Source organism: Aedes albopictus, chromosome 2 (assembly GCF_035046485.1).
Source record: "Aedes albopictus strain Foshan chromosome 2, AalbF5, whole genome shotgun sequence".
Lineage (NCBI taxonomy): Eukaryota > Metazoa > Arthropoda > Insecta > Diptera > Culicidae > Aedes > Aedes albopictus.
In genome coordinates this window covers 110,054,334-110,069,213 of record NC_085137.1, presented here as the reverse complement: position 1 = coordinate 110,069,213, position 14,880 = coordinate 110,054,334, and the positions used below count along the sequence as shown (strand labels likewise).

Here is a 14,880-nt window from a genome sequence, read left to right as displayed (position 1 = left end):
TGCTACACGTCTAAACTGGCATAAATTATGTCCCAAATGGAGGATAACGTGCCTCTGGAGCCGGCCTTCTGATGCTGAATTTCACGTACTGCCGCCACTCGCATAACAGTCCCATCTTTGCTGGGTTTCCTATTCATATAGGACTGTTTTGCGAGTGGCGGCAGTATACGAAGTAAAAAATAGTTTCGTTCGGCAAAATTCAGCATAAACAGGATTGCTGTCACAAGACACCCTGCCGTACGGTAGCCACCCACTAAATGTCGCGCTCCGCTCGCGCAGTACTCGTTCTGCTTCGCGTTCCCTGATCTTGCTCTAGCTCGCTTGTTTTCGTTCTGTCTCGCTCTAGCATTTGGGTGTTTTGAATCGCTACCTACTACCCCTCCTGAAGGTGTCTGTACCTGTGTAGCGTGTGCCGTGCTGCTGCTGAATAAATGTCTCTGCAGACAGACGACTTTACTTCCCGCTATACCGTTTGCGCGCCTCCCCGGGTGCTGAACTTCAAATACCTCTAATGTACATTATTCCAACAGCATCATCATCATCAGCAGCAGCAGAAATATGCGACGGGACGGTGTTGAATGTGTTATGATGATTACGCTGGTTGGTGTGCGGTAATGAGAGCCCCCAAAAGGCTGAAGAATACGGCAGCGGCGGCGGTAACGACGACGATGACGACAACGAATATGAGAATATGGGGGTTCTTTGAAAGAGTCTGATTGTTGGGGTAGATACCACCTCACTGCGGTCGGTGTGGCGTCCCGCGGTCAAAAAGCGGGCCCGTTTGTGGGTATGGGTGCAAGATGCAGCAGACACTAGACTTTGGGAACGCGCTTTTTCCCTCCCAAGACCGCGAGAGGGGGCTTGGACACGGTTCGCGCTTTTTAAGTTTTCAGTCCGAGACTGAATACAAACACTTGGCAGTGCGCGGGGCGAGAACTTGCACGAGTACATTCTCGTGCTCTCGTAGTTTTAAGGTATTGGTGGCGTGATATAAATCTCATGTGTGAGTGTTGCGGTCCGGTATGCTCGCCGCACTCGAGGGGCGGAGGTTAAAAACCTCTTGTAATTTTGTAGAGCACTCGCCTCCGGTGCCGGACTTTGGCTGGCAGACGAAGCCGGTGCGCGGTAGAAGCTAGCTCTTCGTCTATCGCGGCGGATACAACTCGTGCTCCTATCGAAGAATACAATGTTGAGGCGGCGATGCATTGGGAGAGTCGCCCCTAAGCGAGGTAAGAGGAATATTTTGCTTCTATTCCTCTTTGATCCCCGGGTTTCTTTCGGAAGGAGGCAGGGCGTATGTTGTGATGATGATGTCTGCGCGACAAAATTCCTCCTTCCCTGTTGTTTCTCGTTTTACCCAGTTTTTGTTCGTTGTTATTGTTGTTATCGTTGAACCACACCACACACTGTTCTTCTCTACTTCAGCTCGTTTCTTCTTCGAATCAGCATTTCTGTTTGGCATTAATTCAGCGTTTTATCACTTTCTCTCTCTTCTTTTCTCGAAACATTTTCAGATGTCAGTCATAATTGGAAGATAGAAAAATAGCTCCTTCTGTTACAAAACAAACACCCACACACTCGCTGTGTCCTTTTAATCGATTTCGACCCTATTTTTGTTAATTATTTCTAAAGGTAAGACGTCATTCCGCTACTGCACATTGGAGGCAAAATTTTTCAATGGGTCCTATTTGGGAAGAGCGACTCGGATTTGTTTTATGTTTTTCGATCGGTGTGATTCCGGGGGCATCACGTGTGATCCAAACCCTTATACCTGTGAATCAAAAACTGTATAGTCACTAGTTGAGTGAGGTATCTGGATTTGGGTGCCCAAAATGTGAGAATCTAGGTTTTTCGCGACAATGATCATAACATTGGAAGGCTGAATTGTAGTTTTGGATCTACCTCACGTGTGAAAAGATTTGTTGCGTTTTTCTTGTGATTTTCGTTAGAAGAGATCATACATGATTACCCAAAGAATCGGTCAATGAAAAAGTTCATTCAATTTATTGTATTGTGATTGCCTACTAGTTATACTAGTCTTCTAGTACAATACCGATAAGAAGTCTTTGTAAATGGGATCTGTTGAAAAATTTAGCTTTGTTTCTTGTATTATGTTTACAGCAGCTGATGCGACTTTCATTATTTTGTTTGTGTAATGTATATTTAGTAGCTTTCGGTTTTGTTATTAGTTTTGAGCGTTGATTTATAATACATTTCATTAAACTGAATTGCCCACAAAAACGTCAACTTTATAAAAATTGTATGTTTGCGGTAATATGTGCGTTTTTTGCGTTTTTCATGGTACAATCTTCCATTCAGGAATAGAACTCGATGAACAAACTGCCGAAAATCCAGCAACTGATTTACACAATATTGTCGGATTATCGACTTTTAGATTCTCGGCTATCCGCTCATTGAGGTCGACAATAGAATTTAAGTTTGTTATGCTTACACTAGCAAGCAACATTGCGAAATTGCTCGCCTATTTTGAAATGGTATGTCAAAACTGATCAGCCAGTTTGAAATACTTAGTTGTTCTTGAAAATATGGAACCGATGCAGCACATAACTGCTGCTTATTTCAAAGAAATGTCATAAATGGAGACGATTCTTTTAAGTTGAGCACGTTAAGTACTTATTGATTGTAATGTGTTGTAATTTTCTCGCTTTTTTGTGTATTTGCTTTATATTTTAGAATTCATTGTGTTGTTTGTCATACCGTCATCAGCGATGTAGAGCCTCTTAATTGAACAAATAACGGGTAAACATACCGGATGTTTGAAGCTATAATAAAATGCAAATCTTTGTAACTTATGTTTACAGTTCATGCTTTCCGAATATGTGTATCTGTAAACTATGTATTACATATGTATCTCTAAACTTTGATATGATGACAAATAGTAAAAACTGTTTACGAGATAGGCACTCTTTTCAATATTGTTTAATTTCACTCGATGGACTATCGTTTATCAATATTTATATTCCTTCACTTGACACAATGAAAAATACAAATGAAAATTCAATATTTTAATAGAATGGACTACAGAAATAACAAATCGAAATGTGTTATACAGAGCACTAAAATACAACTTTCTTTTTTAAAAGGTCGAACAGTTTTATGCCGGTATTGAACGTATTTGATGTGACAAAAAAGCAACATGATGAGTTTTCAAGCTGACGAAAATTCTATGAACATCACAACAATATTTTGTTTTGTTTTGATCAAATTTCTTTTTCAATTCTTATAATTATTTTTTACTGGTTTCAAGTGGAAGCCGCAGCAGTTGTTTTGTATTCAGATATTACTTTTCTGATGAAATGTATTTTTGTGTCAAAATTTGTAGGAAGTAAAACATTAGCTACAAGCATTGAATTCTTCGTTCATCATCGAGAGTGCTCACATCAAATGAAACTCGTAGCCGAGTTTACAGCAGCAATTAGTGGTTACCAAGAGCCAGCGGCTTCCATAGCGAGCGTCATCCGGGCCTAAATCATCAGAAGTAATAACACCCACAAAACACCTAAAACTCGCCTGTAACAATCGCACCCAAAACTAATAGTAAAACCGTAGTAGAACAAACTAAGTAGACTATACAATATTGCAAAACAGTAATCGCTTCCTCAAATGAAAGCGTGTCCGCAGGCCACCATGATCCGTAGCGATCCGTGGACAGTTCCACTCTAATTCCTTCGTTCTCCCTTCTTGTAGATGAATAAATTTTGGGTGCTGACCAATTTGATTCAAAATTCAAACGTGTATCCGCTACCTAAAGTTGAGCATCCGCACCACCAACAGTCGGATCAGCAGCAACATCCTCCGTCGTCGCAACATCCGCAACAACAGCAGCAGCATCAACAACCGCCTCCGTCCCACCAGCCGCCATCATCGACGACATCGTCCAAGGGAGGAGGGAGTAGACATCCTTCAGGTGGCGGGAATCACTCACTGGGCCCGGCTGCACCGGGACTCTACCATCAGCCGGGCGGCGTTCCTGGTCCAACACCACCAAGCGCCAGCTCGGCTCCAACTGTACCCCCATCCGCCATAGGTGTGCACTAGTTTTGCCATCGCAAGTTAAGGCAAAACGACTTCTTCTCATATTACGCTAGCTTTAAGTGCATTGTTAACGAATTTCTGTGTTGAAACCAACTTTCGCCCAATTCAGGATCGTCACACTTAACAAACCTTTCCGGACCTGCTGCAAGTGCGCACAGTGGTAGGGGTAGCAGTGGCCATCCGGCTGTACCGCCCGGAGCACACCTGCAGGTAATGTGACGCTTTGCTATTTTTTGTTATATCCGTCCTATTTATGTGTTACACAATTTTGTATCCGCCACGGGGCCTCTACAGCTGAACGGAACGGTGCCGTCGGACCACTCGAAACCCCAGTATTTAGGCAACATGCAGGTACACCCGGCGCACAGTGGTAGTGCTCACCATGCGCCTCCACCACCGACGCAGGGCCCACCGCAGGCGCATCCACCTCCCCCGCAGCCGATTCCGATCGTCAAACCGGAGTTCAAGATGCCCACGATACCTGCCCACCTGATGGACGTGCGCGGTCCGGACGGGTCGATCGTCAAGATCAACATGCCGGAGCACCACGATCCGAGCAAACCGCCCAACAACGTCGAAATGTTGAAAGTCAACATCGAGGATCTCAGTCAATTTCTGTCGTACCACGAAGTCTTCGGAAAGTTACCTTCCGATATGCTAACGGGCCCGTCCGCTAGCCTAGTGCCATCATCCGCTACCAATACAGCGACGACCAGCTCCGGTCACAGTAATGGTAAATGTGAGTTTTGCTCCTAGTTTCGGAGGTTTTAGTTGTTTTGTTTATTTTTTTGTCGTTTTTGTTGTTGATCGTATCAATGTTGAAATTGGCGCATCTTGTTCGACCGTATTCATATAGAACGTTCCAGTTCTGATATAAACAAAGTTTATCAGACTGCTAATCTTTTATGTCAGTTATCCTCGTTTTCAATAACGCAGAAGCTTTCAATCTTCTGAGTAACTTTTCGGCATTTCGTTGATCAGGATCTCAAAATTTCTAGGAATGCTAGAAGTTTTTCCAGTGAAGTAAATAGTTCTTATTATGAACTTCTATTTACTAATTCATAGCAATTACAAATTCTTCTTGCTGAAATTGACTACTTCCTGAAAAAGCTTGGGATCCTGAACATTTGTATAGATTCATTAAGATCTCCTGAAAAAAATCTTGAAATTGTCAGGGAAATTCAGAATCAATCATACAATTTTTGGCGATAAGGAGCTTTAATTAAGAACAGGTCATCAATAAAACCAAACAATTTCGTTAATAACGACAAACGAAACCTTCATTCCAATAAAATATATGTATCATTGGAACAAGAAAGTATGTGAAATTAGGACAAGGAATGTCGGAAAGTTGCCATAAATAATTTGATTTTTATTAAATGTATGACTTCAATATCCGTTTTTGGAATTCTTTTCATCATTCTTAAATCTTACAAATATGAAAAAAAAGTTCAACGTTTCGAACCGCCGGTCAACAACCGTCGTGTCGCGCTTATTGTTTCTCTCGTGCGCCAGTGCTGTGCACCGATGTTTCCCCATATGCTAAATACGCCTTGTCCCTTGCAGTAAACCACATCCGTCAGCTTCCTCAAGGCGAATCGCCATTCAAGTGCAGCTACTGCGCCAAAAGTTTCACCCGGAAGGAACACCTAACGAACCACGTGCGCCAGCATACCGGCGAATCGCCCTACCGTTGTCCGTACTGTGGCAAAACCTTCACCCGGAAGGAACACCTTACAAACCACGTCAGGTGAGTAGAATCCCCTCCAATCCATCCATCCCCGAAGAAAAAAAAAAAGGAAATACTTAACGACTGACATTTACCCTTGGTCCCTTCTTCAGCCCCATTCCAAAATAGGTTTTCAGAATATAAAAAAAAATCATCAACTGTTGAAATAATCTAAATCTGATACAGAAGGAGCCCTCTCTCTGTCTTCTTTGATTGGTTACTGAAAACGTAGTTTTTGTTTTGTCTGCTTTTAGTTGTGTTATTTTGGATTTCGCTTTCATTTGGTTTTACATCTTGAACACTAGGAAATGTCTTGGCCGAACAAATTTTACGAGAGAAAGTGATACAAAGTTGTGCGCAGCAAAATTAAGTATACATTTGAGGATCAGGCTTGCGCTTGGTTCGAACGGTACCGGGTGGTAGGGTACTAGCGACAAGGGCGTCACGATACGATTGGACCTTCCATCGTTCGATCATTTTGGCGATTTTGATCGCTTTGTTGCCTTCTCCGTTGTTTGAATCGTCCTCTTCTGCCTCGTCGTTTGTGCTATCAAGCAGTCTTAAGATTCGGTTGAACGTTCTATTCCGGGTCCGCATCCGATACGGTGCGGCCTGTGCTTGTCGCTGGTAGTATTCCTTCTCGTCCGAGGATAGTTGACGCCAATCGTTGGCGGCTTGTTTAATTGACTCGCTGGCCCGTAGTCCGGCCCTGTGATAGGATCGCGCAAAGTTGATGAACGGGTTACGGGTGTAATCGCTGAAACGTGGGATACGAGCGATATTGTCGATTTGCCGAGATGTGGAGGGAACCGAATGATTGTTCATCATAACTGAGTTGCTACTAGGGGAGTATCGTGGATATTCGCGTAACGTCACTATTCCGGAAAGCGCAACTGTCAAAAGCAGACAAAGCAAAATCCAAATTTGACGCGTATTTCGTGTTTCAGTTTAAAATTCTTGTCCCGCTCTTGTCTTCCGTGTTCTATGCCAACTTGGATGATACTGATGATGTGTTTCCTTATTCTTGTTCTATTTCTCTGAACAGATTGCACACGGGCGAAACTCCCTACCAGTGCACATATTGTGGGAAGAAATTTACCAGAAAAGAACATCTTACCAACCATGTCAGGTGAGAGACGGAATTTTCCGGTTTTAATCGAATCCTTATTTGTAATTTGGCCGAACTTAGTTTCCGGCTGTGTACATTTCTGTTTCCTAGACTAACGCTGAATTACTTTTCGCAATTCTCTTCCCGGTTCCCTCGGTTTTCTTTTGGGACCATAGGTTACATACCGGGGAAACCCCGTTCCAGTGCACTTATTGCGAGAAGAAATTTACGCGAAAAGAGCATTTGACGAATCACACGAGGTGAGCAGCATTTATTAATTCTCTTGTGTAGTGATTGTTGATAGCGTGCGATATGCTTGAGGAGTGGATGTGGGTCTGCTTGCTGGGCATGGTATCCTCCTGCACACCCGGAACACAACAGAAATTTAGCGCAAATCTCACAACAACTGTAAAGCTGCGCAACCTGGGCGTAAAAGAGGAACGTAGTTCAGCAAGCAAAAATTTGTGCGAGTTTTACACGGATTGGCAACGCCGAAACCCAGCATGATGTGGACAAAAGCAGCTAACGTTCCTCTTCTTCCAACAGGTTACATACCGGCGAAACTCCCTTCCAGTGCTCGTACTGTCAGAAGAAATTCACCCGCAAAGAGCATTTAACGAATCATGTCAGGTGAGCGTCGTTTTTCCAACCTAGTAGCTTAATTTGACAATCTGTTTGTGGCCCAATATCAATCACAATTGAGTAGTTAATTTTCTTCCCAAAAAGAAATCACCGAAAACAAAACAGTTCAATTGATTTGTCATCTTGTTCTTTTTCGAAAAACTTAGTAGCAACTTGAAACTACACGTGTTATTACTATCCAGTAACTTGTTTCCAGTAGTTATTTTTTTGGCATTAGGAAAATTGTAACCTGGCTTTGGGTGTCAGTGCTGTTCTGACTCTCCAGACGCATTGGATGATTGATTTTTCTGCAGAGAATGCGAGACAGCTGGGGGAAACGATTGACAAAATGTTGTTTATATTGATTTGTTTAATTGTTTAGCAATAACGAAGTTATCTAATTGTTCTTATAAAATCTGTTCTCATTATAATTGATAGTTTGAGTGATTGAAACAACATTTTCTCAATGCTATGATTCCCTTATATTCACAATGATCTGAATATACAACGTTATATTGAGTGCGTTTTGTTTTGCAGTGTGTCGTAATTAGTAATGCGTGGTATTGATTGAGTGATGTAACTCTGAGTGAGGATATGCTATTGCTGTACCTTATCTGAAAGAAAAAAATATAACTTCACGTACTAGACACAATTACTTGAAAGCTGGGTTAGAGTTTTCCTGCTACCAAAAACGAAACGAAGAAGAAGCTAAACGTGAAAAAGAAAACCGACAAATGCTTTCTGCCTCAGAACAAAAGAAAATTACGAACTGAACGAAATTGAGCCATCACATACAACCGAAGACAACAAAAACAACTGGCGTTAATCTTATTCGGAACCAACCTTTTCTGAATTCTTTCGACAGATTACATACTGGAGAAACCCCCTTTCAGTGTACCTATTGCGAAAAGAAATTCACGCGCAAAGAGCATTTAACGAATCATGTCAGGTGAGCGTCGTCCACACTATGTTTGGTATTGGGAAAATTGTAACCTGGCTCCACGAGAAAGCACAATTCGTTTTTTAAAACCATTCTTTTCTAGAGGTTGCTTTGGTATGGAAAGAAAACAGTGCATTAAGGGAACAAAGGTCGAACGAAGAACAAAGGGAAATAAACTCAAAGCAAAGAAGGAGGGGGCTTGACGAGTTCAATTTAGTTTGTTCTGAAGCTTGTTTTGTGTTTGCATTTAAATTTCGTTAATTTCCTTTCCATTCTCTGTCTTTCCCATGGGGAAATGAATTATACCCACAAAAAAAAAAAACGAACAACATACAAAACAGACAAGAAAGCTATCTGCGGGGGCTCAAAGCTGGGTTAAGGTTTTCCTCGTATTGAACGCGCGTATTAATCAGTTTGTCCCTCATCTTTCCACATCATCCGAAATGCAGAATACACACTGGCGAGACTCCGTACCGGTGCACGTATTGTGAGAAGAAATTTACCAGAAAAGAGCGTTTGACGTATCACATAAGGTGAGACTACGCTCCTCAATCGTCGTCGTCATGCACGCACGCACGCACGCATACGCACACACATCGTGTAGAGTCGAGATATCAATTGGCACTAAAACTAGTACCATTCTCGTACGAAAAAATAATTGGGAAAATTATAACCAGATGCTAAGCTATCTACTGTCCAGAAAATCAAAATTCAAAATTTTACCACCCACTGTTTTGGCTCGAAATCTTTGGCAGCTCCCACCAATCACCTCAAACCCCCCGTTTTGGCACACACATACTCAAAATTCAAAATTAACCCCCGTCTCAATTGGCTCACCGGTTTGGTTAGAATATTTCCCGGGTTTTTTTTCTCTCGAGGAGGGCTTCCAAAAGTCAGAAGATGCAAGATACCGTTTGGAAAAATACGACACATGATCTGTGGCGGAAACGAGAAAAGGAGATTGTTGTATAACTATCGTTATCAATGCATAATCCTACAAGGTATTTCTCTCTCTCTTTTTCTTCCTGTTTATTGTTTTGGTTTCCTGTTGGTCAACGATCTCCGTGTGGTCCTCTGTGCACTGAAATTCCGAATTCGGAATTTTACCAACCCAAATTGCTCAACTACACGAACTTCTTCGCGCGGGGTGGCGATATAACAGATGGCACACCGGAGAGACTCCTTATCATTGCACATATTGCGAGAAAAAATTCGCAAGAAAAGAACATTTAACGAACCATGTCAGGTGAGCGTTGAAAAACTCCAATCCTTTATCTATTGATATTGTGTCATCTAATCACACTTCTATGTTATCCACATATCGTATACAATAGTTTTTCCTTTTGTTTTACCACATTCCAACACTACTAAATGTAATCTATTTACCTCATCTCTCTAGAATCTAGCTAATGATAAACCAACGTAAACACTCCACGTACAATCCTAGCTCCTGTTATCCAGTCGTGAAACTGAAATTATCCATCTCCCGGATCCCCCGAAAACGGTGGGATCCGGCTGTTTTAGGCGCATCGAAATCCAAATCCCAAAAAACCAAACATGATACCTAAACTGAGCGAACATTGGACCAATTGTTGCTTGAACTTTCGATTCGTATGAATCGAATTCAGTAGAAACGCCCAATTCGAAACACTGTTGACGGATGCTATCAAAATTCTTGCAAATTTCGGAAATAGGATCGTACAGAGCCGCGTATCAGATTCTGGATTGTTTATTATCTGGAAACATTATCGTTTTGTTCTGTGTCTTTCCCTTCTTGCGAATAAGGTGGAACACTTGAGTTAATTTGCATTTTTAGTTTTAGCTGACGAGCTTCATACATACACACGGTGCCTTTCCCAAGTTTTCCAAACACAGTGGTGTATCGGAAGTTTTGTCTGACACGTGATTGGCACTAGATTTACTTTCCAGGCGTCCACGTTTGAAGACGTTTATACGGCATGGATTGACAAGAAGACGTCATTTTATAAATGTGATTTCCATTAAACATATTGCTTCCGGTAATTTTTTGAAGTTTAAATAAAACCAGATTGTTTTTTTTTCTAGAAAGTACTCAGTGTCATTGACAACTTGAATATATAGTACGAAACGATAACTTATAACGGGAGTAGACAGAGTGATAGTGAAGAGAAGCATTTCCATGAGCATTTCATTTTGTAAGAAATTTATGAATTTTAGGAAAATTTGTTAGTTAAGTACATCAAAAATTCTTTTTTCTTTTATTCAAATAATGGCTGCTTACTGAATCGGCTAGTTAAATCGGCTAGTAAACCAAGAAAACCAATACCCGCATAATGAGAGGAGAATCGGCGTTTTCAGAGCAACCGAACAATTCTTTCTTGTCATCTTTTGTCGCCTGCAATGTTATTAGTTATGATATATCACAAGGCAAATAAATCAAATCGTGCGCCAACAAGATTCGAACCTTCTCAAAAAATGTTATTTGGCGCGTTCCATAACCACGCGACTATAAAAACTGCTCAATAGGGTAAGACATTTAATGCTTCAAATACTTTGAACTTAATCAAAAATAGATCAATTTTTTACTATTTGGGAGATATTGAGGTTGGTGATTTTCCTACACTTGAACGGGTTACTACACTTGAACTGAAACATCCTCAGAATTGTAGTTACAAAATCAAGTGGAAACGCTATGCGATCATTATTCGAAATTATGTGATTATTGTTATAATAGCCGCCTTGGTCGCTCCATATCGTACTTCGCCATTGACTCTTTTGCTTCCGATTCTCGTAGTTTGAACAGCAACGAACAGCAACGAATAACTATGTCAAGCTAATCACGCATCGCATCGCACTGGCGTTGTGGTTAGCTGGTTCGTTCAGAACAACCAGTTTGCTGCATATTTCATGACTAGCTTAAGCAAACAGTAGTAAATATGAGTGGGATAAAGCGAATATGCTGATCGCTGACTTCTTACCTTGTCGTTTATAGAACACATGCTCTACAATGGTACCATTTGGGATTTTTTCAAAACAGGCATAAAAGATTAATTTATTGTTTGCGTCACTTTCCAAATAACATAAAGGCAAATTAAATCACATACAGTATGCGGCAGGAAAAAATGCGAAAGTGTTTTTCAACTTCAAACCTCATTTTCCTCCATTTGACGTTAACTAATCTATGTTTCAACGTTCCATGATATCTAACAGGCTAATTTTCTGAAAAGTTATTTTAAAAAAATCACTTCTTGGGCACAAATCTTTACAAGACGGCACCGGAAGCTGAAGACCATCAAAATTTTCAAACCACTGAAAAGCACACAGGTCGCAAAATTTCATACCTGATAAAACAAAACTTTTAATTATCTCTACGTTATTATCATATATATGTATTTATTTCATCTGGTATGTGAAACTACATGGCTCTGGACTAATATGGCTTGGTTTTTCATCGAATTGAAGCTATTTTTTTACTATTATAGCCATTTTGTCTAATGACCATTGGGTGCGCAGTTTTTTGATACCAACTTTTTAGGCTTACATTATCACATGTTAAAAAACAAAATTGTAATTTTTATTTTGAAGTGCTAGAATATAGACGTCAGTGCTGCAATTTTTCGACAGGCCTTTATGAAAGCGATATTTTGCTTTTTTCATTTTCTCCGTTTTGTTTTTCCTGTCAATGTTGTTTTCCGATCAGCAACACAGGAGCGAAATGAAATAGGTACTCACACTCGCACGCAGCGTGCTGAAAGCGAGAGCTGACAGGGCTAAATTTCCATTCAATTTTCTGTAGTTGAGTGTTTTCACCCGTGGTAACGTATAGGGCACTCACTCTCACAAGCCACCGCTTGAGACGAATGGCCTGTCAGTATGAGTAGTGTGTGGATGATTGGGAATTGACCTTGTTGGGTTGCTCACGAATGGAGCTCTCGGACTCAGTCAGTTCTCACATCGAGGAACTGAAAACGACCGCCGCAGTCATTCATTTTCGGCTGAAAAACAGGCACTGACACTGATATTTTGCAGGACTGATAGACGTTGACTGATACACTGTCATTAAAAAATAGTCATATATCTCCTATATTCAGTGTGTAATAGCGCCTTGAACTTTTCGCATTTTTTCCTGCCGCACCCTGTATATGTCTGTTATGCTAATCGTGAGTTACGGTTCACGCCTAGCGCTGCTCCTAATAATGTGAAGGCAGAAATGAATCACTTTATACATATTTTTAACTATTTACGATCTTTGATAATAGAAACCACAACATTTTAGTGTAATTCATCAAGTACCGTAAGTTTGAATTAAATTTGGATCATTTTTTTTTACTTGATCCTTTGCAAACTATACATTTTTTGGTATTTTCCTAGCTGACGTAAAAAATCTTCGATGGATCTTTGATTTGATGATGTTGATTGCAAGGTTGCAACCATTCATTTGCAAAAATTTACATTCATTTGCTATTATCTCAGTTCAGAAGCATGCTATCAAAAAACAATGTATGGATGAATTTAACCTTGTAGTTTTATCTGAAAGTTTGCCGAATAACATTGGGGTCGCACACGCATTCCAAAGTCGTGAGCGAGCTGTGAAGGCAACTTTCCACAGCGTGAATGAAATTTATATTCACCGCGTGGAGAGTTGCCTTCACAGCTCGCTCACGACTTTGGTATACGTTTGCGACCCCAGTGTTATTCGGCAAACTTTCAGATAAAACTACAAGGTTAAATTCATCCATACATCGTTTTTCGATAGCATGCTTCTGAACTGAGATAATAGCAAATGAATGTAAATCTTTGCAAATGAATGGTCGCAACCTTGGTTGATTGTTGATGTATCTCATCAGTTAGTTTTTTTTTGTTTTTTTTATGGCTTGCAATTTTAATACTCGTGTGATTTGAATATACGAAGTAACCGTGAATAAGATGAAAATCATTAATAACGGAGTTAGTTTTAGAATGTCGGTGGTGTTTAGCGTTGTGAAATCTCACTCATTTTCACGAAAATGGAATTCGCCCTCACACAAATTTTCAACGGAAATCTGGTTTGTGAAATCTCCCATACAAATGGGAGAGCGATGTGTTTTCACTGTCTTTCCTTGACTCCTATGACGCCAACGATAATTGGCTTAATCTAGCCAATTTTCTGCTATTTGTCTATGGTTGGCATGGTGATGTGGTTATAATATTGTGCTCGTGTCGTGGTTGTTTTTAGCAATGGTCCAGGTTCGAATCCCGTTCCGAGTACATTTTTTGTTAATCTGCATTGAAAAGAGATCCATAGGAATCTGGCGTGTGAAAAATATCATTTTTTTACTTATTGACTGAGTTATATTTGAAAGTGTACATAATAGCTCCCTCTGTTCAAATGGTTCCTCAGGCTATGTACTAACAATTACATTTGCTAAGTATTTGTTTAATATAGATGCTCGCTTAATGTATATCAAGTATAACAAAGCAAGTTTTCGGGTTTGCAAAGTTCTTGAAAGGAAAAAAAACATAATTGATAGGGTCTGTTCTTTTTCCTTCCGTAATATCCCGGAAATACATATGATACGAGTATTAAGACTGACTAGAACGGAGAGAATTATCAGTATGGCACTCATTTCAAGCGCAATTGTACAGTGATTCCAGTATCACATATGCAGTGGTGGAAATTGAACACGAACGTGTGCGTACGCGATCCAAAAATTTGCCATCGCAACGCAATCCATTGTTGAACAGAGTTTGTGTTCGATGTGAACCAAAAATCACGTCAAGCGCATGATTCTTTCCACCACTGGTCATATATATAAAACGAAAAGAATCACCCTAAAAATTACTGCATATCTGTTGCTATTTCGATCAGTGAGAGCATTTTCGTACAAATTTTTTTGCAATAAAATCTGTTTTTATGAGTCAGAAACCAATTTGTAATGGTTTCCTTAACCATAATTTCATAGGGAATCCAATTCATTCTGAAAAGTTAGTAAGAAATTTCAATAAATTAAAGCAAAACTCATTTTCTACGTTAAACAACAATATAGACATGTTTTTTTCACTTTAAGGGCATACTTGGCACCGTCTCATTCAATAGTTCGCCCAACGTTGGTCCAATAGTTCAGCGAAGTTTGCATCAAATTCCTCAAAACTCAAACAAACTTTCGAAACCTATCGTTCGCGTGGTTTTGCCGCGTGAATCCCCGGCAATCCTCTTCACCGTTCATAAACACAGCAACACAATGGATGTGTCCCTCTCTATATCGTCGTCTCTGTTTTTATTCTCCAAACAGATTGCATACCGGTGAGACGCCCTATCATTGCACCTATTGCGAGAAAAAATTTACCCGCAAAGAGCATTTAACGAATCATGTCAGGTGAGCGGTCGGTTAGCTGAGTAAGAGCTTGTGTTTTAAGTGTGTCCAAAAAAAAAACAAATCGAATCGATTGTGTCCCTTCTGTCCATGT

At 40.4% G+C, this 14,880-nt stretch overlaps 1 protein-coding gene across 50 annotated transcripts in view; it reads left to right on the top strand.

The window, feature by feature from the left end:
* The window catches only part of LOC109420654 (zinc finger protein 420), a 63,977-nt gene that overhangs the window by 26,103 nt on the left and 22,994 nt on the right, over window positions 1-14,880 (top strand). For 28 of the 50 annotated variants that reach the window (XM_029852921.2, XM_062850223.1, XM_029852911.2 and 25 more), the window contains exons 2-13: window positions 1,515-1,632; window positions 3,709-4,048; window positions 4,166-4,266; window positions 4,351-4,795; window positions 5,623-5,806; window positions 6,831-6,914; window positions 7,070-7,153; window positions 7,440-7,523; window positions 8,380-8,463; window positions 8,904-8,987; window positions 9,617-9,700; window positions 14,706-14,789. In XM_029852921.2, the coding sequence (XP_029708781.1) occupies window positions 3,709-4,048; window positions 4,166-4,266; window positions 4,351-4,795; window positions 5,623-5,806; window positions 6,831-6,914; window positions 7,070-7,153; window positions 7,440-7,523; window positions 8,380-8,463; window positions 8,904-8,987; window positions 9,617-9,700; window positions 14,706-14,789 (1,658 nt within the window). In that variant the 5' untranslated portion in view covers window positions 1,515-1,632. Of the gene's footprint in view, window positions 1-1,514; window positions 1,633-3,343; window positions 3,500-3,708; window positions 4,049-4,165; window positions 4,267-4,350; window positions 4,796-5,622; window positions 5,807-6,830; window positions 6,915-7,069; window positions 7,154-7,439; window positions 7,524-8,379; window positions 8,464-8,903; window positions 8,988-9,616; window positions 9,701-14,705; window positions 14,790-14,880 lie in introns of all 50 variants that reach the window. The other 22 variants (XM_062850232.1, XM_062850236.1, XM_062850234.1 and 19 more) reach the window with 10 other exon arrangements.